At 35.0% G+C, this 27,011-nt stretch overlaps 1 protein-coding gene across 1 annotated transcript; it reads right to left on the bottom strand.

Annotated features, from left to right (window-relative positions):
• Positions 1–99: 99 nt before the first annotated feature.
• Positions 100–27,011, bottom strand: rftn1a (raftlin, lipid raft linker 1a). The gene is made up of 10 exons (XM_051137354.1): positions 26,780–27,011; positions 16,735–16,878; positions 8,135–8,318; positions 5,820–5,931; positions 4,603–5,182; positions 1,990–2,193; positions 1,563–1,672; positions 1,270–1,373; positions 724–799; positions 100–573 (listed from the first exon to the last, which is right to left on the bottom strand). Exons 2-10 carry the CDS (start codon positions 16,874–16,876, stop codon positions 199–201), a joined length of 1,887 nt encoding a protein of 628 aa, XP_050993311.1. The 5' UTR covers positions 16,877–16,878; positions 26,780–27,011; the 3' UTR covers positions 100–198.

A 27,011-nucleotide genomic window follows, 5' to 3' on the forward strand; every position in this document is an offset into this window, starting at 1 on the left:
ACATATTTGTTGCTGCAATGCACTTTAAAAACCCAAATAATTAAGAGCGGCAAGTTTCAAACACCTCTTTGCAATCTTACTAGCGGACAATTACTCTGTCAGTAGATGTATATGCTCAGACACGGACTGACAAGAACGTGTTCTGCCTGAATAAACATGAGCATATTGTAATGGTTAAATATCCATGAATGAATACTGTCAGCAGACTCCAGAGAATAAAGCTCTCTCTGTTACGACCGCTCGCACGTCCTCGTGTTTACCGCACGTAATTGTGCGCTTTAATCCCTGATTGCTATTTGTAATTCCGTCTTTTTTTGCCGGGCTGATGTTTGGGATGTCGATCCTCTGCGTGTGGAATTCCACCGTCCTTTCCGCTTGATCTCTCCTCTCTGGGCTTTCGGGCAAATTCTGCCCATTTTCTTTCTGGATAATCTCACGTTGTCTCATCAGGCTTGTGTTTTCCCTTTCCATTCGTTCCATTTCTCTCTCAATTGTCGCCAGTGGTGATATCTCCCTCTCCGGTGTCCTTTTATTATTTAAGTTCCTCTTGTTTTGACCTCTGAGGTGCAGTTTCTGAAAAACATACACACAAACTGTCAGACTCTGAGCTACTTTTGAGGATTTTTAAAGCGAACTGACAATGCTATTACAATTTCACACAGCTCTCTAAGACAGCTCTAATCTAATTTTAGCAGGAATAAACTTTGTGCCATGTATACACACCGTCAAGTCTCTCCTCTTGCGAGGCAGCGTGGGTCTCTGGAGGAAGAGGATCTGTTTTGTGGCCAAACTTCCATCACTAAGACAAAAATAAATCAGAGGTATAAAATCTGTAAGAATTATTCGTTTTCTTTTGATATAACTAAGGAGGGTTTTTGCAGGTGATATTTATCCTATTATTAGCCCCTGAAGTGCAACAGTGAATGTAATGCTCTTGTTTAAAGGCATAGTTCACCCAAAAATGTCATTTTCTTAAAACTTACCCTCAGGCCATCCAAGATTCAGAATTGAATTTAGCGTTACTTCACTTGCTCACCAATGCCTCAAACAGCTGATAAAAACATTACAAAAAATGAGTCGTGTCAATTACGTGTGGATTATTATGATGCTTCTATCAGCTGTTTGGACTCTCATTCTGACGGCACCCATTCAGTGCAGATGATCCACTGAGCAAGTGATGCAATGTTGAGGTTTATTTTTTTAGCATTTTTTTTATATTTGTTGAACTATTCCTTATAGGAACATAAGGGTTTAGTATGGATTTCAAACCTTTTCATTTTGACGATGGGAGTGGGCAGAACACACATTAGTCTCCAGCCATATGGAGCCAGAGACTGGAGAAGAGGGATGTAGTCTGTTTTCACCGCAACACCCTGTAAAACAGAAGTGCTGTTAAAAAAAATGTGTTTAAGCATTTCACTAATGTTCTGTTCAGACATATTGTGTGAATGTACACATATGTCTGCATTCATTTAAAAGGCATTTTGTAAGAAGAAATGTGCACTTTAACTGTGTAGAACAATACAATGAATTGCTTTCAGGAAGTACCACTGCAGACTTACATCAATAACAGTCCACTGTTCAACTACAATGGCGTCATACACTGTGGTTGGCCCGGCATCACCTGAAGCACTTTGAAAGATAAAAACACTCTCCACAGTGGAAGAAGATGCTGCAGATGCAAGAACAGCATTGGAATGGTTGATGATTTATTTTGGAGTTATAATAGTGATGAGTAGGTTAATAAAAATAATTGAAAAAGTGTATTAGGATTCTTTTTTTTTTTAAATATTGTATGCATTTTATCCTTATTTTATTAAAACTAACTAATGAATAAATGTAATACATTAGTATAATGTATGTTACCTCTCAGTCATTTGTAAAATGTCACAATTTTTTATTAACAAAAAACTTAAATAAACACAGTCAAAGTACAGTTTTAATTACAATTATACATATGAAAAAACATAAAACAGACATGTCCAGTACCTGCATCGTCTCCCAGGTTGAAGTAGCCATCGATGAGTTGCGCGCCACTTCTGAAGTGCTGCGTCATGTGATCCAGCCAATGGGAGTCAACCGAGCTGACAAGCCCCGCCTCCCTGTGCACCTGCAGTGGAATCCTCAGAGAAAAGAACTTTGGCGACCCCGACAGAACTATCGTATGGTTGTACAGCGCGAACACCTGCACACCTAAACATACGGAGACAAATGTTTAGTAAGTGTTTATTATGACACATATGTCGCTGTTGCTACATATTAACTTAAATAGTAATAGAGTGAGATAATTATAACAAAAGGTTGTTACGGATATTCAGACCACATCACGATTGAGAGGGAAAGCGGACTGATAATAACAGCTAAACAAGAAGTTAATTTTGAGTAAATTTAATTTTAGACACAACATTGCCTGTTACTTTGTCTATTTTTGCTCCGCAAACAAAAATAATTCCAAACGAATAGTCCGTCTCCGAGCAACACACACCAGTCGCTGCATGTCATCAAAGATGTCTTATTTAAGACAAGATAGCCGTAATAAAATTGACTGTTATTCCTTGTTAAGTTTAAAATGCTGTAATTTCTTTTTCACTTTGCAATTTAACAGTTACTTTTCTTAAATGGTTGCTTGAATGAATTGGTTGAGTAAATGACTCACTTATAAAGAAGTTTCTTTCACGAATATTTAAATGTACCTTTCAAGTCAAAAGTTTACATACACCTTGCAGAATCTGCAAGATGTTAATTATTTTAACAAAATAAGAGGGATCATACAAAATGCATGTTGTTTTTTATTTAGTACTGACCTGAATAAGATATTTCACATGAAAGACATTTACATATAGTCCACCAGAGAAAATAATAGTTGAATTTATAAAAATGAGTTAAACGTTTACATACACTTGATTCTTAATACTGTGTTGGTACCTGAATGATCCACAGCTGTGTGTGTGTGTGTACTTGTTTTTGCTACATTGTGGGGACCAAATGTCCCCACAAGGATAGTAAAACCTGAAATTTTTGACATTGTGGGGACTGGCCTGTGGTCCCCATAATGTTAAAAAATTATTAAAAATAGTAAATGGTGTTTATCTGAAAGTGTAACGATGCAAACGTGTTTTCTGTGAGGGCTAGGTTTAGGGTTAGGGTTGGGTTAGGGGATAGACAATATCGTTTGGTCAGTATAAAAACTATAGAAGTCTATGGAAAGTCCCCACAATTCACAAAAACAAATATGCGTGTGTGTGTGTGTGTGTGTGTTTGTATTTAGTGATTAACAGTTAAACTGCCTGCTGTTCTTCGGAAAAATCCTTCAGGTCCCACAAATTCTTTGATCATTTTTGTGTATTCAAACCCTTTCCAACAATGACTGTATGATTTTGAGATCCATCTTTTCACACTGAGGACAACTGAGGGACTCATATGCAACTATTACAGAAGGTTCAAACACTCACTGATGCTCCGGAAGGAAAAACGATGCATCAAGAACTAGGGGTGTAAACTTTTGAACAGAATGAAAATGTGTACATTTTTCTCATTTTGCTTAAATATAATGTTTTTTTTAATTTAGTACTGCCCTTCAGAAGCTTCAAAAGATACTTACATGTTTTGCAAAAGACAAATTAAGTTAAATATACACTGATCTTCAAATTTATAATTTTTTTATCCCTGGCTTTTATTGGATCGTTTTTCCTTCTGGAGCATTTGAACCTTGTGTAATAGTTGCATATGAGTCCCTCAGTTGTCCTCAGTGTGAAAATATGCAATCAAAATCATACAGTCATTGCTGGAAAGGGTTTAAATACACAAAAATGCTGAAAAACCAAAGAATTTGTGGGACCTGAAGGATTTTTCTGAAGAGCAGTGGCAGTTTAACTGTTTAGGACAAGCAAGGGACTCATGAACAACTACCACTGAAAAAAAAAAAATAACACAGCTGTGGATCATTCAGCTAACAACACAGTAATAAGAACCAGTTGTAATTAAACTTTTGAACGGGGTCATTTTTATAAATTCAGCTATTATATTCTCTTGTGGACATATATATTTAAATGTCTTTTATGTGAAATATATTATTCAGGTCAGTACTAAATAAAAAAATAACATGCATTTTGTATGATCCCTCTTATTTTGGTAAAAATAATTAACATTTTGCAGATTCTGCAAGGTGTATGTAAACTTTTGACTTCAACTGTATTTGAACGAATCATTTTGAGTGAATGACTCACTTATAAAGATGTTTTTCTCCTGAGAGAATGAGAGTGTTTGGTTGTGAGAATGATTTCACATAATGCATTTTGCCAATATTGATATTCTATTAAGATGTCAATTGTTTTTCCGGTTACATCTGAGTCTTCAATATTTTGATGAATAAAAATTGTGAATTGTATTAACACAATGAAAGTGAAATAATGACCAGTACTGAGATTTCATGATGCATCACTAGCAAAGAATTGTAATCAAATCAAATTAGATTCAGAGCAAAGATTTACACACCTAGAAAATATAAACTGCTTATATTATTTTAATATAATCTAAACAAAAACATGTTTTTATTCCTCTTCACCAACCCTCTGTCTGTATTTCAGCTGACTGCACACTTACGATTCAGCATCGGGGTGGTTCCAGTGCGCTTGCTGTGTTTGTCTTGGCTTTTGACCTGCTCCCTGTGCTCTCTTTTGTTGTTTTCTGCCAAATCACAGCTGGGCAAGTCCGGCTGCATTCTAGCGCTCTGGGTCTGATGTGGCTCTGATGCACAAGAGCTTAAAATAAACTCATGCGATGGCACTCGGTTCTTTAAATCCTCAGCTTGCGTACATTCACCCTCAACATTCAAGTACTGATAATCTGGACACTGATGGTTCTCAGCAAAAGGATTCTGATTATTCCAACACTGGCTGTTTTCAGTGCTTTGTATCTGAAAGCTGTGATTCATAAAGTCTTCATTGTCTGAATTAAAGTTCGTACGATTTTGGTTTTGATGTTCCCCATTGTCTCTATCCTGTTGGCTCTGCTCGCTCGCAGGACTGAGGGTCGGAGGTCGGCTGCTGTGATGAACAGAACAGGGACTGGAGTGCAAGGAGGAAAGATCTTCAGGTTCCCAGTGACCAAGAAAATATGGACCTCCACCTGGCTGTGGCAAAAACCCCACAAACAGATCACCCTGATCAGCCAAATCCTGCACCTGCATCCCCAGAAGAACAACAGAAAATGTGAAATATTCATCAGTAACGTCAATCTTCATACCACCTGTTCCATTCAAAATCTACAATCAAAGCTGACAATGAAAGTAAGTGGATTCCAACGTAATATGAATAATTTTACAGTGTCTTTGGAGGAGAAAGGTGGTGTGTTTTCCTGCAGATGCTTTTAAAATAAGCTCTGTGGAGCTGTGACAGGAAACGCTAATGAAAACCATATTTTCCAATCATCACACTGTCACGCCACACACACGCATACGTCTAAATCATCAGTAAATGTCACACGGCTCAAACATTACCACACACACACTCTCAGTCAAACACTGCTTATCTCCCGATAAATGCAATTACTGAAAAGGCAAGGGGGGTGACGACTAATGGAACGGCAGATGAATGTGGGGTGTCAGTGTCTATGGAGCAGCCTGTCGGCTTATGTTTTCGTTTTACAGCCGTATTGTAAGACCACAATAGACAGTTTGAAGTAAGTGGGTTTTCGGTGTCATCTTAAATGGAGTGATGACATTAAGTGTGCCACTAAAGTTTAGTAATTGAATGACAAACAAATTGATCTGCTGCTCTCTGTTTGAATGAAAACAAGTGCACTTTAAAAGAAGGTCTAACCTTTTTCACATAGCCCCGTATGACTTCTGGGTCAGGGTCCTGGTGGCCGAGGTAACACACGTCTGTCGTGAGATGAGGCTCAACCCAGTTCAGCAGGCCACTGTCAGACCCACTGTAACAAAAAAGGCACTTCTGAACATTCGTAATTCAGATAAACATGAACTCAAAATAGAGTATTTACCTTCTTTACGCAAAATCTTGGTCTTATTGTGAATGATTCATATGCAAATCTTATTCCAAAAAATATCCTTAAATATATCTGCAAGCAGCGATTACCGGGGTTCAGGCGCTTAAGGCATTCAAGCACATAAAGAAAAAGACATTGTGTCAACATGGCTGTAACCAGCTAAATCAATGATTAAAAGGAGCATTTTCTGGCAAATCCAGGTAATTTACCATAGAAATATTATGTTTTTAATGTTCATGACTGTTATAGCGCCAGCTGTGGTCTGATCTCCTTAAATCTTTGCATGCTTTTTTAGAATCATCGCAATCAGTCGTATGTGCTCACCAGGTTTTGTGAAGTTTTGAGTTTTCCTTTAGACTTTATAGGATTTTGAGTAAATTTGGACAGGCCTCTTTTCTAAACAACCCCGTTGATAGCTTCCCAAAGGGTAAATTGCAAATTTATTTTCATAGTTTTTGACCTAGAGTGCCCAGAGAATTGAACTGCTTTCCAGATTGAGCAAAGAACCTAGGACTAGTTCGCAAAAGTTTTTTTTTTTTTTTTTTACATCTCAGTCATTTAACATACGATTTGATTGACAGAAGTGGTTCTAGAGGCAAAGTTGTCCGGAATGAGAAGTTCTATCATATGCGAATATCGCGTGTATGTGTGAAAAAATGCGTAATCATAAAATTGTACATTCGTTTACATTCTTAAAAAAAATGTGATAGCGCCCTCCATTTCTCACAGACCTTTACAGCCGTGAGTCAAACAGGCCCACTGAGTTTCGTTCCAATCAGCCTCTGTTAACCTTGTCTAATAGATGCTCAAAATTCATCGGCCAATGACGGCCATGTTTTTTTGAGATACGCAAATGTCCTTAAGACACGTTTGGCACTTTGGGCCAAGACCGTGCACAGTAATTTTTAAGTTGATAGGACAAATGGTTAAGTAGGTATAGCCATTTTTATGTTTTTTCCCTCTTACAGCACCACCAAGTGACCAAGCGCCACGATTTTTGTCCTGTGACCTCAGACTGTGATATGAGTTTGGCGAAGATATCTCATTCTGTTCAGGCATTTTACTAAAGTGTCCCTGCCCCTTTCAGATGTTTTGGTATTCCTTTGGAGAAAAGTCGACTGTTTAACTTTTTTTGATAATTATTGATATTCACATTCCAGAGAATCTTTCTGCACTCAAAACATCCAAAATACCCAAAAATTTTGCCAGGCTCACAATCGAATCTGATGCATGTGTTTGGTCTGGCGTGAGCCAAGGATTCTAATGACATAAAGCACTTGAGTCTGCGACTGACGCTTAGGAGTTATGAGCGATTTCGTACTTTCGATCTCTGTAGTGCCCCCGTCAGGCCGACTGGGGTGAGCCTTGGTGATGTTGTCAGTGGTCTGAGTTCTACTATTCCTCCAAGTTTCAAGTCTCTACGACCTACGGTTTGGTCTGCACAATAGTTTTATGCGAAGATCGCTGATCCTTGGCTATTCGAACAATTATAATAGGGTTTATGCACTATACACTTGAAGCCCTAATAATCAAAAATATAATCGAAATATAATACATTACACACTGGAAACAACTTCCCTCTTCTTGTCATGTGACTTGGATAATATCTGCTACTGTGGAGTACATTTTATGTAAAAACAAAAGTATTTTGAAATATTATTAAAATTTAAATAGCTATTTTCTGTTTTAATACATTTTAAAATGTAAGTTATTTCTGTCATGTCAAAGCTAAATTTTCAGCATCATTACTTCAGTCTTCAGTGTCACATGATCCTTCAAAAATCATTCTAGTATGCTGATTTGTTCAAGAAACCTTTTTTATTATTATCCATGTTGAAAACAATTGTGAAATTTTGTGAAAACTAATAATTTGATCATTCTTTGATGAGTAGAAATGTCAAAAAACAAGATTTATTTGAAATAGAAATTTTCGTAACATTATAAATTTGTGAAAAGTCAAATGAATCCTTTTAATTTCTGACATGCTCACTGGACACCACTCACTTATTAAATAATGCAACATAATAGTATATAATGCAAATATAGTACTGTTTGAAACGTGTATTGATGTGTACATTTCCGTGCAGTAAGCAGTATATAGTATGTCTAGTCCATTTCTAGTGTATACCTGTGTGTTTCTCTGATGAGCACGGCCCGGTGTAACTGCTTCTGAAGGTTAGCACTAGCAGGGCCACAGGAGTGAACAAAGGGATGGACAGCAGCCAGTACGAATCCTTTCTGATACAACTCACACACCTGCACCGGCAGCTCTCTGACTGACGACAGACACAGCAATGAGGACACTGCCACCTCTGAAGAGACAGACAAAGAGAGAGAGAGAGTCAGAGAGGCACAGAGAGAGAAATGAACAGAGAAAAAAAATAATATATAATATTTCATCTATCTTTCAACTATCATGAACTAAATAATGAACTAAAATCCCTAATACACCTTTGGGACAACTTACCTATTATAGTGCATGTATTGAAATAATAACAATGATAAAACAAACAATTAAATATATATATAAAAAATTGTATCAGAACATCTGTTTTCAGTAGTGAAACATATTTCTTGAGCAGCAAATCAGCATGTTAGAATGATTTCTGAAGGATCATGCAACACTAAAGACTGGTGTGATGATACTGAAAATTCAGACTTGCCATCACATGAATAAATTACATTTTAAATTTTTAAAATTTTGATTTTAAATTGTAATACAGTTTTACAATATTACTGTTTTACTGTATTTTTAATTAAATAAATGCAGCATATATGAGCATATATCAGTGTACCAAAATGTAATCAACTGATGACTAATGTAGACTCTTTTATTCCACTTTTTTGGATAAATTCATCCAAAAAAGAAAATTCTGTCATTAATTACTCACCCTCATGTCGTTCCAAATCCGTAAAATCTTCATTCATCTTCTAAACACAACTTAAAGATTTTTTTTATGAAATCTGAGAGCTTTCCAACCCTGCTTAGACAGCAACACAACTGACAAGTTGAAGGCCCAGAAAGGTAGTAAGGACATTGTTAAAATAGTCCATGTGACATCAGTGGTTCAACTTAAATTTTATGAAGCTACGAGAACACTTTTTGTGCACAGAGAAAACAAAAATGACTTGATTCAACAATTTCTTCTCTTCCTTGTCAGTCCTCGACGTGCGTCGAAGACTTTTGTTTTCTATGCGCACAAAAAATATTTTTGTAGCTTCATAAAATAAAGGTTGAACCACAGTCCTTGCTACCTTTCTGGGCCTTGAACGCGTCAGTTGCGTTGCTGTCTATGCAGATTCAGAAAGCTCTCAGAATTCATCAAAAATATCTTAATTTGTGTTCTGAAGATGAACAAAGGTCTTACGGCTTTGGAACAACATGAGGCTTAGTAATTAATGACAGGATTTTCATTTTAGGGTAAACTACCCCTTTATTTTTGCTTTTAGATGTGATCTTTAGCTGTGACCGTTTAGTCGTATTTAAGAGAGTGACATAATACAATTTTTTGGTCCAACTGTTTTCAACATTGATAAGTTTCTTAAACACCAAATCTGCATATTACTCTGATTTCTTAAGGATCATGTGACACTGAAGACTAAATCACACATTTGCAGTCAATTCACCTATACGTTCATCTTGCTATGAACTGTGCAGTTATATATTCAGTGGAAACACTAATAAACCCCCCTCAGAGTCAAAGCGTGCTCAGACCGTCACAGTTTTGTTTAAACAAGCTTCTCACACCTCTGAAAGATGATTGCAGTCAAGCAGTGCTCAGATTACAGCTCACTGCTGCCCCTAATAGTGCTCTGAATAATGAGTGCTGGAAATTAAGTTTAATTACTGATTCCAGAAACAAATTGCTTGTAAAACCGTTGCATCAAAATACTTTCAAACAGTTTCTACAGCATCTTGGTTTTTGTGTCAGTAACCATGTCAGAAAGTGAACATGTTAACACTTTATTTGGCAGAGATGACTGTGAATGAAATGGTTCACACCTATCTTCTCGTGTCTGTCTTACATCATTCATCCCCCTATTTCTACTTCATTTTGTTGCGTATGTAGCGGGGTTGAGCACATTAGCATTCTCGTAGCTTCATAACATTAAGGTTGAACCACTGATATCACATGGACTATTTTAACAATGTCCTTACTACCTTTCTGGGCCTTGAACGTGGTAGCTGCGTTGCCGTCTATGCAGGCTCAGAAAGCTCTCCGATTTCATCAAAAATATCTTAATTTGTTTTTCTGAATATGATCGAGAGGTAAATGTTCAGTATCCAGTTTAGCATACCAGTACAAAGACATCTGACCCATGTATATCTCATGACATACTCCCATGAAAACTTCACCAAATAACAAAATCTGTTTGCAATCATCAGGTACTGCTGAAACTGCGGAAGTGTCTTAGACTTTATGACATCTATTAACTTAGAGCCAGAGCATGAACTAAATTAACCAGCACATCATGCAAAAAGCCAGCGGCAAAGGACACTCTATTCTGTAGCTATGTGTGAGAAAAAATGTGTTTGTTTGTGTAAGACCAATACACACAAAGAAGATTTCACTGCTCCTGAAAGACCAAATATATGGTAATCTGTCCCTGTGTTTACTACAGGGAAATTCAACCTTCATAAAGCAGAATTTACCCAGTCGGGGGGTTAAACATTCGGGTAAACAGTCAATCTCAGCAACAAACTCCACCTCAAGAATGCAGCCTGCTAAACGAATATCCCTCAGTCTAATACACAAGGTCTAACAATGAAATCCAGCGTCTTCGACAAATATATGTGACCCTGGACCACAAAACCAGCCATAAAGGTCAGTTTTCTGAAATTGAGATGTATACATCATCTGAAAGCTGAATAAATGAGCTTTCCATTGATGTATGGTTAGGATAGGACAATATTTGGCTGAGATACATTTATTTAAAAATCTGGAATCTGATCAAAATATTGAGACAATCAAAATATTGAGAAAATGTCCAAATTAAGTTCTTAGCAATGCATATTACTAATCAAAAATTAAGTTTTGAAATACTAACAATAGGAAATTTACTAAATATCTTCATGGAACATGATCTTTACTTAATATCCTAATGATTTTTGCCATAAAAGAAAAATCAATCATTTTGACCCATACAAAGTATTTTTGGCTATTTCTACAAATATACCCATGCTACTTAAGACTGGTTTTGTGGTCCAGGGTCACATATGATCAGTGGTCCCGCTAACCGAAAATTGTCCGTCATTGACTGATCTTTTTTATTAGTGACGGAAAAATCTGAATGCCGTCCGTCTTTTTGACAGATTACACTGCGAGGGATGTACTGTAAATTGTAGCTGTAATTCTGGAGTGCGCTCCAGACTGGCAGCAGAGCAATGGATCCAGAACAAAAACGAAACTGTCACGAATGTTTTTCTATGTGTTTGATGACGCACAGGCGAGTACACAGAAGCTACAACGATCTATCACGCCACAATAAAGAGCACCAAAGCGGTATTTATTGCTTTAATTTCCTAATGAAACAGACAGAATTTGAAACCTGAGATTTATTTTATATCAAAAGTAACATAAAGCCTAGCCTATTGCTATTTAGTGGAAGGAAGACGCACTATGTAATGTTCATTCATCAACTGAAAACAGCATAGACCAAAAGATCGATTGTGATTTAAGAATCGATATTGGTTCATTAAAATGAGAATCTATTACAATTGAGAAATCAAATTTTTTTTGGTTTGTTTTTTGTTTACCCAGCCCTAGCGTATTTTGTTGTTTTTTTACACTGAGCTGTCATCCTGTAATGTTGTGTTCATGATTAAAACTGAAAATGTGAACAAATAGAAGCAATTAAATGTGTTATTCTAATAAAATATGAAAATTAAAATGACGAGTAATAATAGATTATGACAGAATTTTTACGACCTTGTCCGTCAAAATTACGGACAACGTTAAAGTCTAGCACAACCTCTGCATATGATATATGTTTTATACTAAAATATCAGATGTCGTAGCACAATTACACATGTCTAGATACTTTTGGGCCATCTGGATCTAGTAGCTGTGACTTAAACACCTAGACAATCACAAATTTGTGGGTTTATACTCAGGTGTGATTAGCGCTAAAATCCAAACACACTGTATAAATCTGTTCCGTCTTATGTCTCACACTAACAGGATTGGGCATAACATGAAAATAATTATCAGCTTAATGTCCAGAATTAATATCCATGCATCTTTTGTATTGACCAATCAGCATCCAGAACTAAAACCATCCTTTTTTTAATAACACCACTTATTTATTATTTAAACAAAGTTGTTCAATGTATTTTAAATGCTGTAGTAATTCAATTTCTTTAAATCAATCCTCTGAATGATTTTTTGAACTAAACGTGTTAGTAGCAAATCTATTAGATCGCCATCCCTTCTCCTGCTGTGCTGGCCTATCAGAACTGCTCTCTAAATATTGATATGATATAAATATTAAAGTAAGTGTTTATATGATTCATAAGTATAAGGGATTCTTGCTGCTTACGAGTGTGATGTTGGGTCCTCGGGGGGCTTATTTTATTTTGTAATAACCCGACGGAGAGTGGAACTGCATTATTTATAGAGACCAATTTCAATTAAAACCAGATTTTGCCTATAAATACAGTTCAGTGTCACTAGGGCGACTGATTTCCTCTGTTGCGCACACACAAACAGATAAATCCCAGATTTTAGTGCTAAGCCCTCCCATCTTCAAGATCAGATAATCTTTGAAAGGATGCCTAGCATTTTCTCTCTCTCTGTGTCTTTGTTATTTCACCCCTGTCAATCATTCACATTCATTAAGTCACTTATCGTTGCCTTCAATATTGATGCCCTAAAACAAACAAACAAACATATTCAAACATCTCTGACTCTCACTTGTGCTGTCACTGCAGTTTGCAGTTTTTTGGGGTTTTTTTTGTCTCAGTGTCTCTGTAGGCATCAGTGAATTTTACATATAAATGACCTGCCTGTCTGTCTACCGATAAGCAGCTAAAACAGAAAGCCTGGAGTGTGTGTGTATGTGTGTCCAGAACCTGAACGATTGCCATTGTCCCAGTTCTCACATATTCCTTTTTTTAAAAAAAATAAATATTTGATCTAGGTCACACTCTCAGATGCACACCTGCACACATACACACGTTTGTATTTGGATAACGCTTTAAGCACTAAACTTAACTAGTAAATGCAATGGATTGGAAAAACTAACAATATTTACATTTTGCTAAATAAGCCTCGACAGAGTGGTCAGGACTAGCATGTATTACAAGACCAAGTAAATAGTGATATAATGCATTGCTGTGGATGACAATGACCACTGAATGGTGTGACTGAATCATGTTTTAGTCTAAATTAAGTATTCCAGTAATAAATAAAATGTTTTTTTTATTAATGTAGTACTGCAGAGAGCTTGCTATACACTCAAAGAACCTTTCAGTGAACAGTTCCTTAAAAAACATTTTAAAGAACATTTTAAAAATCTAAAGAACCTTTTTCAACTATTAAGGACCTTTTCTGCATTTGAAAGGTTCCATGGATGTTCAAGGTTCTTCATGGAACCATTGATGCCAGTAAGGAACCTTTTGTATATTCATAAATAATAATCAAGATTTATAAATGTACCTAAAGAATAATGTTCATTCATAACACAAAATGCATTAAAGTATCCAACTTTATAGTGCGGTAACATAGTGGAGCTCATGATATAACCTTCACGTGTTGACCGTTTCATATTTTTCATTAAGACATTAGTACGTTTATTAGCATGTTTTCTTCCTGGAGACCACTGGATGGTGCCCACAATGTAGGTGAATTTAGGTTTTACTATTACTATCCCTGACCCCCCCTTTACAAAAATAAACAAGTAAAGATATGGTCACATCCTTGTAATTATGTTCAGTAATGGCCCATATACTCATATGCTTTCAAGTCATTAAAATGAGCAGGTCTGTTCTTCCACTTCAATCTGTGTCTTATATTCTCTCATCCTGTCTCATATCCTCTTTCTCTGAATTCAGCTGGATCCATTATTGCCTCTCTCGAAGCACACTAACAAAAGCGGCATTAGTATATTTAGAAACATAAGCCCTCAAAGAATATACACTGTTTTGTTGCTCTCTTGCTCTATTACTCTCCCTCTCTCTCTCTCTCTCTCATCTAATCTTACACTTTTTTTTTCTCTTCCCAGTTTGAAGCTTTACACTTTATTATCTGAAGGTGGGTTTTGTGCATTTGCGTATGTATTTCATCAATATGGATGTTGCTCTGAATTTTGGAAAACAGCAATCATCTTTATGCTGTATGTCATCCTGTATATTAATCTTCTGATGCGTGAATTATAAAGTCATAAAGAATAAGAAAAAAAAATAATTCACTTTTACTTATAATACTTTTGGTATTATTTATATATTACAGTATTTATCAATATATATTTTTTTCTTTTTCATTTTCAAGTTTTGCAAAGACAAAAACAAAGCACGCACATCAATGGCAAAAATGCTCAAAATTGGGTGCTTGACAAAAAAATAAATAAACACAAACAAATGGTAACATTTCAAGCTCACAGGCTCTTTATTATTTTCAAGTTTTGTATGTTTTTTATGTTCCTGTTTACCTTTACTTTTATTTCAGACATAGTTTTATGTTTATTTCAGTTATGCAACTGAATGCAACATTTCTTATTGTTGTTTACTCTTTTTTTTTTCAGTTGAAATTTTCATCTAATGTTTTTATTTCAGCTTTTAGTTGATAATAGAGCTGCAAAACGATTAGTTGTAATTAACCGATTCAAAATAATTCAAAAAGTTTATTTTTACATACTATATATGTGTGTGTACTGTGTATATTTATTAGGTATATATAAATACACATACATACATGTATAAATTATAGAACAATTTGTTAGATTTATATGTAAAATATTTATATTTATATATAATATAAATTACCATACATATATACACATTTATATATATTAAATTTACCATTATGTCATCCAAGATGTTCATGTCTTACTTTCTTCAGTCGAAAAAAATTAAGGATTTTGAGAAAAAACATTCCAGGATTTTTCCCCATATAGTTAACATCAGTGGGGATCAACGGGTTGAAGGTCCAAATTGCAGTTTCAGTGCAACTTCAAATTTCTCTACATGATCTCAGCCAAGAAATAAGGGTCTTATCTAGAGAAACGTTTTAAAAAAACTAAAATAAAAATGTCTATATATTTTTTTTTAACCACAAATGCTCGTCTTGCACTGACTAACTCCACGATGCATGTCCGCGACTTCATACACTACGTAATCATGTTGAAAAGGTCACGAGTGGTTAGTTCACTTTAAAAAAAATGCCGCTGCATATTTTCCAGTTTATGAAACATTTTGAGTCTCAAATACAAAAAATGCTACATAAAAACCCTTGTCAGACCAACAAAATTACTCAAACTAGTCAAACACAGTTGTCTGAACAAAGAACTTCATATTGTTTCATATTATTCATGCATTGTAGTTACTGTTACAGGATTATTTTTTGCTGTTTGTTGACTTCATTTGAACTTTTTTGTTGTTGTTTTGTCATTATTGTTGGTTAATTGTTGTACTGTGATGTACACAGAGCACATCTTTTTAATATTTGTTGATTGCCACCATTCTTGTGTCTAGTTTTGAGGGCTAGATTATGTTCAAGGACTTATATCTGTTTTCTGGATATCTTAGTCTTGCAAGATGTCTTACAAAGGCAATCTTGTCTACATATTAGATATCCATTAAGATTTCTATAACAATTCACTGTTTGTCATTCGTAAATAAACATACAATTGATAATGTGGTGACTTTTTGCGCATTATTATTTTTTCATCCAGGAAACAGAAAAAAATGAATTACCTCAACGACAGTAATTGTTGTTTCACTTGCTGTGACAAGAGTTTTTCTATTAGCAAAATAAGACAATCAGCACTGCATGAACAAATTTACATTGGCTAAACAAAGTATCTTTACTGAGAAGAAATAAAAAACTATTGTTGAGAGAACTCAAAAGTCATACTGCAAGTTGCCTTATTTTTTTTTCAGGTTTCTTAACTTTTTATTTTTTACAGTGTTCTTCTTTGTCTGTGTGCTGTAAAAAGGTAGGGTAGGATGAAAAACTCCATCTCATTTTCTCCTCCAACTTCAAAATCCGGCAAAATTGTTGTTTTACCTTTTTTGTAAAGGCCGTTTGACTTTCTTTCCATGTTTGCTTTGTAAACACTGGGTCGGTACTTCCGTCTACATCACGTGTGAACTTTCCAACATGATTATTTTATGCATGAAGTTGCAAGATGAGCATTTGTGTTTTTTTTCGAAAACGACCAATCATTTTACTAGATGAGACCCTTATTCGTCAGCTGGGAGCCCTTTGAAGTTGCATTGAAACTGCAATTTGGACCTTCAACCCACTGATCCCCATTGAAGTTCACTATATGAAGAAAAATCCTGGAATGTTTTCCTCAAAAACCTTAATTTCTTTTCGACTAAAAAAAGAAAGACACGAACATCTTGGATGACATAGGGGTGAGTAAATTATAAGGAAATTTTATTTAAGGAGTGAACTAATCCTTTAAGGGTCAAGGTCATCATCCAATGAAAATCTGGCCTTATAAAATGCTAATTAAAAAGGGACTTTTCATCATACAAAGTGTGCAGGAAATGGGTATGCGTACCTTCTTTTCCTAACAGGAAGTCCAGGAAGTGATACGTATAGGCCACTCCTGAGTGTGTCTCCACTTGCGCTCTTCTGAGAGTGGAGAAAATCTTCCCTGGTGCTTCATCTGACCCTCGGGGCTTCGGCAACTTACAGCCCATGTCTGCGCACGTGGAGAAAAACAAAGAAAGAGAGAGAAAATGAGACAGATGAATATGGATAATTTGTCTGAAATATTCATGTATTCACAACTGCATTATTGATTTAACTGATTGCCTTGGCAGCAGTCCCTAATTGTCATGCTAATTAAGTCGGATTGACGTTTAAATAGGAACTGAGCATGTGCGAGACGAGGAGAGGGCATTTTGGCATGTCTTTAAACACAACCGCAAACATTTAGATACACGCCCGCGTGCACACGCAAAGATTCGTCACACAGTAACATAACATGAAGGCTAATTGGAAAGCTAATCAACCTTCAAGCATCAACCTTTAACACAAACACACGTTCAACGTGTCAAACACAATGCCCCCTTCAAAACGCACACACTGTCTCCTTGGTTACCAGCAGCCGCAATCAGACAACACTTCATATTTGATCTGTGACTACACAACCAATCAAACAGAGGAATGTGTGGCCGATGAATTAGCGTGTGGCTAATGCTAATGAGCGTCACATCTATAGAGCCCTAACTTGATGTGACAGCAGAGGCACACCACGTGGGCCCCGGGCGCCAGTGCTAACACACACCATCAGGGACGGGTGGTTAGCTGCCAGCATTTCCGTGTCAGCGTCTGATGAGCCAGAACAGGTGAAACCGAGAGGAACCGGACAAGCCCAGTCTCTGTGACAACAAGCATTAAGTGCGCCACGATGACATGATGGGGTATGATGATGGGACAGGGGAGCGATGGATGGCTGCTTTTGTGGATCGGGGATGGGGTGATCATTTTATAGAGAGTTGTATATGAGTAGATCAGGATAGACACTAAAAACTAGTACTGTGCTTTACCATGGTACAGAATTTCATGGTGCTTTAGTACTGTATGGTTGCTGTTTTCAATACTAGGTGTTTCAGAAAGTATGATGGCATTGCCATTGCAGTAGTTTCCAAAAGACAAGGGTTTTACTTACTATTGTACTATGTTCAAATACTATGGTAATGGCAGTGAGATAGATGACTAAATGCTTAAAATAATGCCAAAACAATGCTTTCTGTCGAGTTGTCTTTGCTGGCTGCAAGCAAAAACATACAACATGAATTAACTACTCGTGTAATCAATTCTTGTAATGAATCGCAACACGCAACTTCGACTCAGTTTGAGGAATTTTCACAGAATGACTTCACTGAATTGTTACAACTACTGAATCAACAATCTGATTGAATCAAAAGTCATTAGGCCACATGTTTGCTCTGATGAAAATGCCAAGCTATGATTGCTTGAGAGTATGGAAGCTCATTGCCATCACAGAATAAAAAATAAAAAAAAGGTAATTGCAACTTTTTATCTTACAATTCTGACTTTTTTCTCACAATTGCGAGCTGATGGATGAGGCAGGGGTGACTGTACCCAACGGTACTTTTTTCAGTACTTTACTCTCTGTATAGTACTAAAACATTTATTTTGGTGAAAAAAAAGTCCAAAACTCTCAATTTCAACATTTTTAACAATATGGCCCTAAATTCTTTTTTTTGTGTTTTTTTTTTTTTTTTTTTTCGATTTTTTTTTTCTGATAATCAAATAAAGGCATTAAACATTTATTTATTTTTAATCAAATAAAAATCAAACCCTTTAATTTTTTGGCAAACAAACAGAGGTTTAATACAAGGAAGAAAATTTATGTGAATGAAAAGTTTAAATAATAATTGTAGTAATTTTTTTTTCCTACAATTAAGTGGTTAATCTGTTTATTTTTTCTATTTATTTTTTATCATTTGTTTTATTTAAATTGGCCAGAAGTGGAAATATATAAACAACGTACATTATACTGTACAAAAGTAATACACGAGTAATATATTTCTGTTACGCGTTAAACCATACTTTTATTTTGACAGGTTGCTGTGAAGTTTCTGTATGTATACAGTATGATATGCTAGTTTTCTCAAACGAAACGGTAAAATTCACATTAAAATGAGTCTCACAGCAGCTCTCACGCAGAGGCCGAAAATCACTGCGAGCCTCAGGTGTGCTTCAGTATTTGTTGTAAACAAACTGTAATTCATACATACAGAGCCAAGCGGAACATTCAGGATTCATATCTAAACCGTCTTTTTCTGTTTTAACACTTACAGACATTAGTCCATATCGCGATTCGAATTAAGTGACAGGCCCAATTTTGTTTCATTCCGAATCGTTCCGCCCCCCCTAATATAATGGCAGGGGAAACACTGGAGTTGTGTGATATAAACTTGAAATTGCGAGTTATAAAGTCAGAACTGTGAGACATACACTCGCAAATCTGACTTTTGCGTGATATAAACTCGCAATTGCAAGTTAAGTTAAATAAAGTCAGAATTTCAAGATATAAGCTCGCAAATTTGACTTTTTTTCTCAGGATTGCGTGAAAAAAACTCGCAATTGTGAGTTACGTCAGAATTGCAAGATATAAACTCGCAAACCTGACTTTTGCGTGATATAAACTCGCAATTGCGAGTTATAAAGTCAGAATTGCAAGATATAAACTTACAAACCTGACTTTTTTTCTCAGAATTACGTGATATAAACTCGCAATTGCAAGTTATAAATGTAGAATTGTGTGATATGAACTCGCAAACCTGACTTTTGCGTGATATAAACCCGCAATTGCGAGTTATAAAGTCAAAATTGCAAGATATAAACTTCCAAACCTGATTTTTATCTCAGAATTGCGTGATATAAACTCGCAATTGTGACTTATAAATGTAGAATTGCAAGATATAAACTCGCTAACCTGATTTTTTTTTTTTGATATGAACTCACAATTCTGACCCTTTTCCCAGAATTGCGAGTTTATATCTTGCAATTTTGACTTTTTTCTAGGAATTGTGAGTTATTAAGTCAGAATTGTAAGATATAAACTCACTATTCTGAGAACATATCAGTTTTTTTCCTCAAAATTAGACTTTATAGCTCACTATTTATACTAAACTCGAGTTTATATCACAATTCAGGTAACAAAAGTCAGAACTGCGAGATACAGACTTTTTGTATTTTTGCCTCAAATTCGGACTTTCTGAGTTTATGTCATGCAATTCTGACTTTATAACTTGCAATTGCGTTATCAGTATCTGATTTTACAGATAATTTATATATGAATCTAAAATTGTTTACACAATATAAAGTACTTGCTCTGGCCCTTGTTTTAAATGATTTTGTTCCATTTTTCTGCTTCTTGTCGTCTGTTGCTGTTGTACATACAGGATGTGGCAGTTGGTCGATGTGGAATTTGTCCCTCCCCTCCTCAACTGTGATTAGACAGCTGACTAAAAAGTGACAGTGATAAATACTGGGTTTTACCAAAAGTTGAACATTCTTAAAGTCTCAGCGCTGAGAAAAAACAGAGTGCGCAGCGTGAAAAAAACACCCAGGGCCTTGTCACACTCCTGACATTTTAAAAAGCAATTGAAAAAAAATTACGCTACACTTTGGTGGACACACGGCCACTTTTGCTATAAGTAAAAATGAGCAACACTTGAACATTTTGGGTGCTTACAGGAAACTATTGAATGTAATGTATTGATATTATTGTGTGTGTGTGTGTGTGTGTGTGTCCAAGGCTGCATTTATTTGATAAAAATACAGTAAAACAGTAAAACTGTGAAATATTATCACAATTTAAAAAATAACTGTTTCTATTTGAATACAATTTAAAGTGCAATTTCTTCCTGTGATGACAAAGCTGAATTTTCAGCATCATTACTCTTGATCCTTCAGAAGTCAATCTTATATGCTGATTTGCTGCTTAAGAAACATTTATTACCATCAGTGTTGAAAACTGCTGCTTAATATTTGTGTAGAAAGTAGAATTGTGTAGAAAGTTATTTTTTCAGGATTCTTTGATGAATTTATTTGAAACCCAAATCTATTGTCAGAATATAAATGTCTTTATTGCATTCTTTAAAACAAATAAAGGGGTAGTGTAATGTGTCAAATAATATTAATTACACTATGTTACCAAAATAGTATAGAAGGTTTCAGGCTGCAAAAACAGCACTTACTCTCAGAAATCAATGGAAAACATTAGAAGGTGGAAAACATAACCTGGGACGCCGGCTCTGACGTAGAGCCTTATATCTACAGAGCATCTCTACATGGACACCTCATCATTTTAAGAGCTTTTTCTCTTTGAATTTTCTTTGAAACACTGGAAATACTCCTGGTATCACACCATCACAAATACCAAAACAATTATCTCTCCATTGTTCTTTCAGAATGGATTTTTTGATCAAACTATCACCTCAGGTGTGATAGTGGTTATCTGCTCAAGTCACATACTTCTGTAATCGGTTTAATCTCGGTGTTACCACAAAATGGTGGACTACAGACCTCCAGTTGAAATAACTGGAAACAATACGCTGCTTTAAAGATTAGTTATTTAGAAGAAATGAAAGAGTAATTTATATTTAAACTGATAATATGCACAGGTTTAAATTCCAAGTCGGAGTAAATCACAAAGATTTACTGAGACAATTTGCTTTTATTATGAATCTGACAGCTGGAATATAAATGGCTAATTCACTGGAGATACACAGACCTTCACACCTGTGCTGAGTGAAGTTAATGCTGGCAGTCAAGCATCCGGTTCCACTCAGTTCCCTTCACTAGCCTGACAATCACATCATTACTGACGCTAATCGCTCGCCAGCAGACCGACAGATCATCAGTTTGCTCAAAGTTACTCAGACAACATTTGGAGAGCTATCAGAGCAGAAAAAAGAAACCACATATTCTTAATCTCAGCTGAATTTGCAATATCATCAAGGGAGCCGCAGACGCAAGCTTTGACAAACACAAATGCTGTTATGAGCACGTAAGCATCAGTGAGGGGATAGTTGCTCCCTCATTGAGCACAAAAATGACAGCACAGCAATGTGTGCATCATACTTAGCCTTTCTCATTAGGGATGTATCGGTACCATCAGCACCATAACCGTGATTTGACCATATTAGAATTTTTAGCATTTATTTATCAGCCAATTTTGGATATTTTATTGGGCATGTTCATTACATTTGCTGTCATCTAATGAACTAATAAATGAAAACAGTAATAATTTAATAACAGTGTTAAATATCTTTAGTCTTAAATTGAATTTGCTTGCAGAAATGACGGATTCTAGTTTTTTCTTTCATATATATATATATATATATATACTCTGTGTGTGTGTGTGTGTGTGTATCTATATATGTATATATAAAACAAACACACGCACACACATAGTGCAGTGTTAATCACATCCAAAAGTAAAAAAAAAAATCAAAACAGCGTCAATACAGTGCAGTCAAGATTAACTTAAAGAGGCTGCCAACGTTTACTAAACTGTGGACGAGCTTTTGACTCTTGCTGCTGGTTTGAATCTGGCCTTTCTTTTTTAACCAGAAATGTGCACGCTGCTCTTCTGATTTTTCGCGTCTTTTTCCCGCGTCACTTGAACTGTATCCGTTTTGATTCGTTTATTAATGATCAGTAGTGGGACTATTCTGTCATAAATCGCATATCATTCATTCCTGAACTTTACCGTCCGTTACTGGCAATGAAATTAGGCTACAGGTTGATATGTCCCGGTAAAGCCCTGCATTTCAGCCCCTAGTTATAATTTAAAGCTTTCTATAGATATATGTATCATGTCTGTGAGGTAAGTATTCGCTGAGTTACGGTTCATTTTTGTGAAGCGCTCCTGTTGAGATGACAAAAAGCGTGTCATGTTTGTTTTCTTTCTTTTATAGAAGCACCGTTTGCAACGTTTTGTTGATATTGTGAGTGCACACAAATAAAAGTTGACGGTCTACTGTAGACCCTTTACAGTTCCGAATGATGTATTATTCTTACCTTCATCAGTTAAAATGACAGAATATTTTACATTGTTTCCACTGAACAAAATGCAAGTGATCGCGTTGTTGCCTCCATGTCCTGCAAAGTGGCTTTAGATTTCACTTTCCGCACAAATGATTGGATATGCGCCTAATAGCACACATTTATCTAGGTTTAACGTTTAAACTAACATTGTTTTATACTTGAACTGTTTTATATCTATAGATTTTATTTAAGTCGTGATGGTTTGAGAAGGATGACTAACTATCTTGGGGGGCAACTGCCCCCCTATAAATATTATATATATACACACATATATATATTTAAGATATATTTACAAGTATATGTATTTGTTATCATCTTTATAGAATTTAGGGTTAGGGTTATTTTGTATGCGATTAATCACGATTAATCATTTGCCAGCCCTAATATATATACACAGTATATTAGGTAAATAGGTAACTTTTAATTATTTAGGCAAAATAGTATACATTTTTAATATCATTGATTATCATTATTAAACATACAATTATAGTTTGTTCATCACTATCACCCAGAACTGGCAGTGATGAGATTCAGTAAAGTCTGGAGTACTTCATGAAGACCCTGGAAATCTCACATGTGTCTCCTCTAGATATCTCAGCAATAACTCAAACCATGCTCAGATTTTCTAAGATTTGAAAACCTGGAATCAAAAGTGTTTTTTAATGAACTCAAACATTTCTCATCAAATTCCTCCAAGACGAAATGATGTGAGCTGTGCTATCTGCATTTATTTTATTACTTTAAAGCCTTACTGTGTGTCAGTATTTGTTTCTAATTGTCAGGAATTATAGGAGAAACATAGACAAAATTGATACTAAGTCCATTAAGTCTTCTTAGCTATGAAAGAGCAGTATAAAATTATTCTGGGTTTTTATAGATACACTTAAGATTTTATAGATACATTAAGACTTAAGAATCACATTAAAATAGATTCTTTCGATTATTAAAAAGCATAAATGCAGAGTTTATCTTCAGCACAAAGACGCATAGACAGTTTCATACTCTACATCACAACTGCACTACACACTTCCCACACTACACACTTCCTGCATGTTTCTGAGTAGAACACACACGAAGATATTCACACACAATAATCTCTCACTGTGATAAGCGTGAGGAGGGGAGCGGAAGAAAAAAGGGAAAAAGAAAGATGGAGAGCTAAATTTAGGCAAGATGATAGGGAAGGATAATAAGTTGAGAGCACACATCGAATGCAAGGTGGTGGTGGTGGTGGTGGTAGGGGGGATCTGGTAACCAACGGAGACGAGAGATTGTCAATATGATGTGATAAAGAAAAGCCTGATTTACTATCCTAATGTGTTGCTCTGACAAAGGATGTTAATTTAATCATATAAATTTGAACTATAAAGTATAATAAAATTTTGTAAAAATTAATTCTGTATTTACTACCTTCATTGCATCATCTCTAATGTAAAAAAAAAAAAAAGTATGAAAAGTACCATAGTTTGCCATGATACTTTGTGTGTTGTACATGTATCATGGTAGCACTATGGTATTCTTTAAAATACTATGTAAATAGCATATAGTATATAAATATGGTAATAATTCTGTACTGCAGTATATGCAGTGGGGCCCAAATTTCTGTATAAATGCTATAGATATTATATAACATTAAAAAAAAATTATATATATATATATATATATATATATATATATATACACACACACACACACACACACCTTTTTTACATAATCTGATTTAATATAATACATAAATGTATAAATAAATATATATATTATAAAATTTTATATATAAAATCTTATTTTCTGATTAATGGAAGAATTTGTACAATAAATAAATAATATAAATATATATTAATAATATAAACACATACAAAAATGTAAAAAGAATATACATATATATATATATATGTATGTATATATATATATATATATATATAAATATATATATATACACACACATTTAGATTCTTATTTTATGATTGATGGCAGCATGCGTAATAAAAGAAATCTTCTACCATGAAAAAAAAATTTGGATGTTCTGATCTATACAACAAATCGATACAATCTATATACTATAAAAATATTTTCTATAAAACATTTTATTTTCTGTTTGATGCCAGAATTTATATATAATCAATAAATAATATTAATATATAACAATATTAATAATATTAAAAAAAGATTTATACAGTAAATGTGACCCTGGACCACAAAACCAGTCATAATGTCAATTTTTGACATTTGAATAAATAAGCTTTCCATTGATGTATGGTTTGTTAGTATAGGACAATATTTGGTTTAGATACAACTATTTGAAAATATGGAATCTAAGGGTGCAAAAAAAATCTAAATATTGAGAAAATCACCTTCCGTTCTTAGCAATGCATATTACTAATTAAAAATTAAGTTTTGATATATTTACGGTTGGAAATTGATCATTTTGATCCATAAAATGTACTGTTGGCAATTGCTACAAATATACCCGTGTGACTTATGATTGGTTTTGTGGTCCAGTGTCACATATATATAAATTTAGATTCTTATTTTCTGAATTCATAATAAAAAAAAATAATAAACAAACAAATAAATAAATAAAAAAGTATAATAAAATAAATACAATACAATACTGATGATAATATGTGGTATTTTATTATCACTGTACCATGTTACCACCATAATACTTTTTATTGTAAGAAACTTTATTTTTTAAAACAGTTATCTAAAATTGTTTCTGCGAATGGGTGTTACAGTAAATTGTAGTCTTTGTAGACATGCAGCTGTCCGGTCCGAGCACGTTTGCACATGTGAGAAAGTTTGTGTGCGAGATGTTTGTAGGTTGCTATCGCAAGAGCAGGTTGGCATGGGTGAATATGAAAGTTGATGATAGCACATTCCCCTCACATTTCACAGGTTCGTAATCATCTCTTACTTCATTCCTCTCGCTTCCAATCTCTCACCCCTGCTATATTCCTCTCTCTCTTCCTCTCTCTCTCAGAGTTTGACTGCTTAGCCTGTCACTCATATCAGCCTCGGAGCCCCACTGTGACTGTGAGTGAGTGTGTATGTGCGTGTGTGTGAAATACTAACCGAAGGTCATCTTCTTCTGGCAGTCGTCTCACTTGATACCATCATGTGTGAATGAACAATATGTGCCTATCCTGAACACTTTTTTGCTTATAGTCAAGACTGAAGCTGAATTCTAATATATTGATATTCTTAATGCATACAGTACAAACATATTTTAGTAGTATAAGCATCAATAAATGTGCGTGTTGCATTAAGAAATATTACCTCAATATAATAAATTAGCCCTGCAGCTCTGCATCTGCAAAGGATCCTAACATTAGGAAAGAGCGACTTAAGTTTAATTTTAGATCATTTCAGTCTGATTTTAACAGTTTGAGCGACACAGTGCAGACTGTAAGCAGAGACAGCGGCAAACTACTGTATATTTTAGCACATTTTCTCATTTCACATGCAAAAGCAGCATCTAAATTAAAGTCTTAAAGGAAAAGGAATGAAAAAGTCCACAATAGTTAAAAAGAAAAACATTTTTTAACATAATGTTAGCTTTGAAAAACTGTTCATTTAATTGTGAGGTCATGAAAAAATGTGACTGACATAAGTAGACATAAATAAAATACAATATGACCATTTAAAAGTTGTGTTTTTAATCATACCTTCAGGTTTTGTGTTAAAAAAAAACACTATGAATGAATTGTGCAAAACCATACACATTGTTTTTTTTTATAGCTTGACTTTTTTTCTTTGATATTTATGCTGTTTCTCCTGCACTATTTGCACACAGTCTTTGAATTAGAAGTGAGCTTGAACTTTAAAGTGACTCATATCACATTCAATCGCAAATAAAAACGTTTAGTTGTACAATGAGAACATGGGAGGAAAGACGAAGGTGAAAGGAAACAAGAGATGAATCAGAAGAGAATAAAGCAGTGACTTATGGGTATTACATAGTGTTAGATTAGGATACAGTGACAGAAAGAAACTAAACAGAGTGAACATACCTGCTGTTGTTCTTTGATTATGTCTCTCTCGATTTAGGTCTCCTCTGTCGTTTCTTTCTCCTTTAATTATCTTTCGCTCCTTTGCGGTTTCTTTTAGTTTTCAGCCGTTTTCTCAACTCTCGTGTCCTCGCTGGTGTATGTGAACTGGAGGCAGGTGAGCGGATGATGAGCTCAGTGCAGCTCCGCCGTGGCGATTCCTTCAGCGAACGTCTCCTCCTCCTCCTCCCCTCTC

This window comes from Labeo rohita, chromosome 19 (genome assembly GCF_022985175.1).
Source record: "Labeo rohita strain BAU-BD-2019 chromosome 19, IGBB_LRoh.1.0, whole genome shotgun sequence".
Taxonomy (NCBI): Eukaryota; Metazoa; Chordata; class Actinopteri; order Cypriniformes; family Cyprinidae; genus Labeo; species Labeo rohita.

Excerpts from the sequence above, each read along its gene's own strand:
- rftn1a (XM_051137354.1), bottom strand. The coding sequence starts at position 16,876 with ATGGGCTGTAAGTTGCCGAAGCCCCGAGGGTCAGATGAAGCACCAGGG. Across the intron at positions 8,319-16,734 it reads CTTCCTGTTAGGAAAAGAAG|AGGTGGCAGTGTCCTCATTG; the intron begins GTACGCATACCC and ends CTGTCTCTTCAG. Across the intron at positions 574-723 it reads GCAAGAGGAGAGACTTGACG|AAACTGCACCTCAGAGGTCA; the intron begins GTGTGTATACAT and ends TATGTTTTTCAG.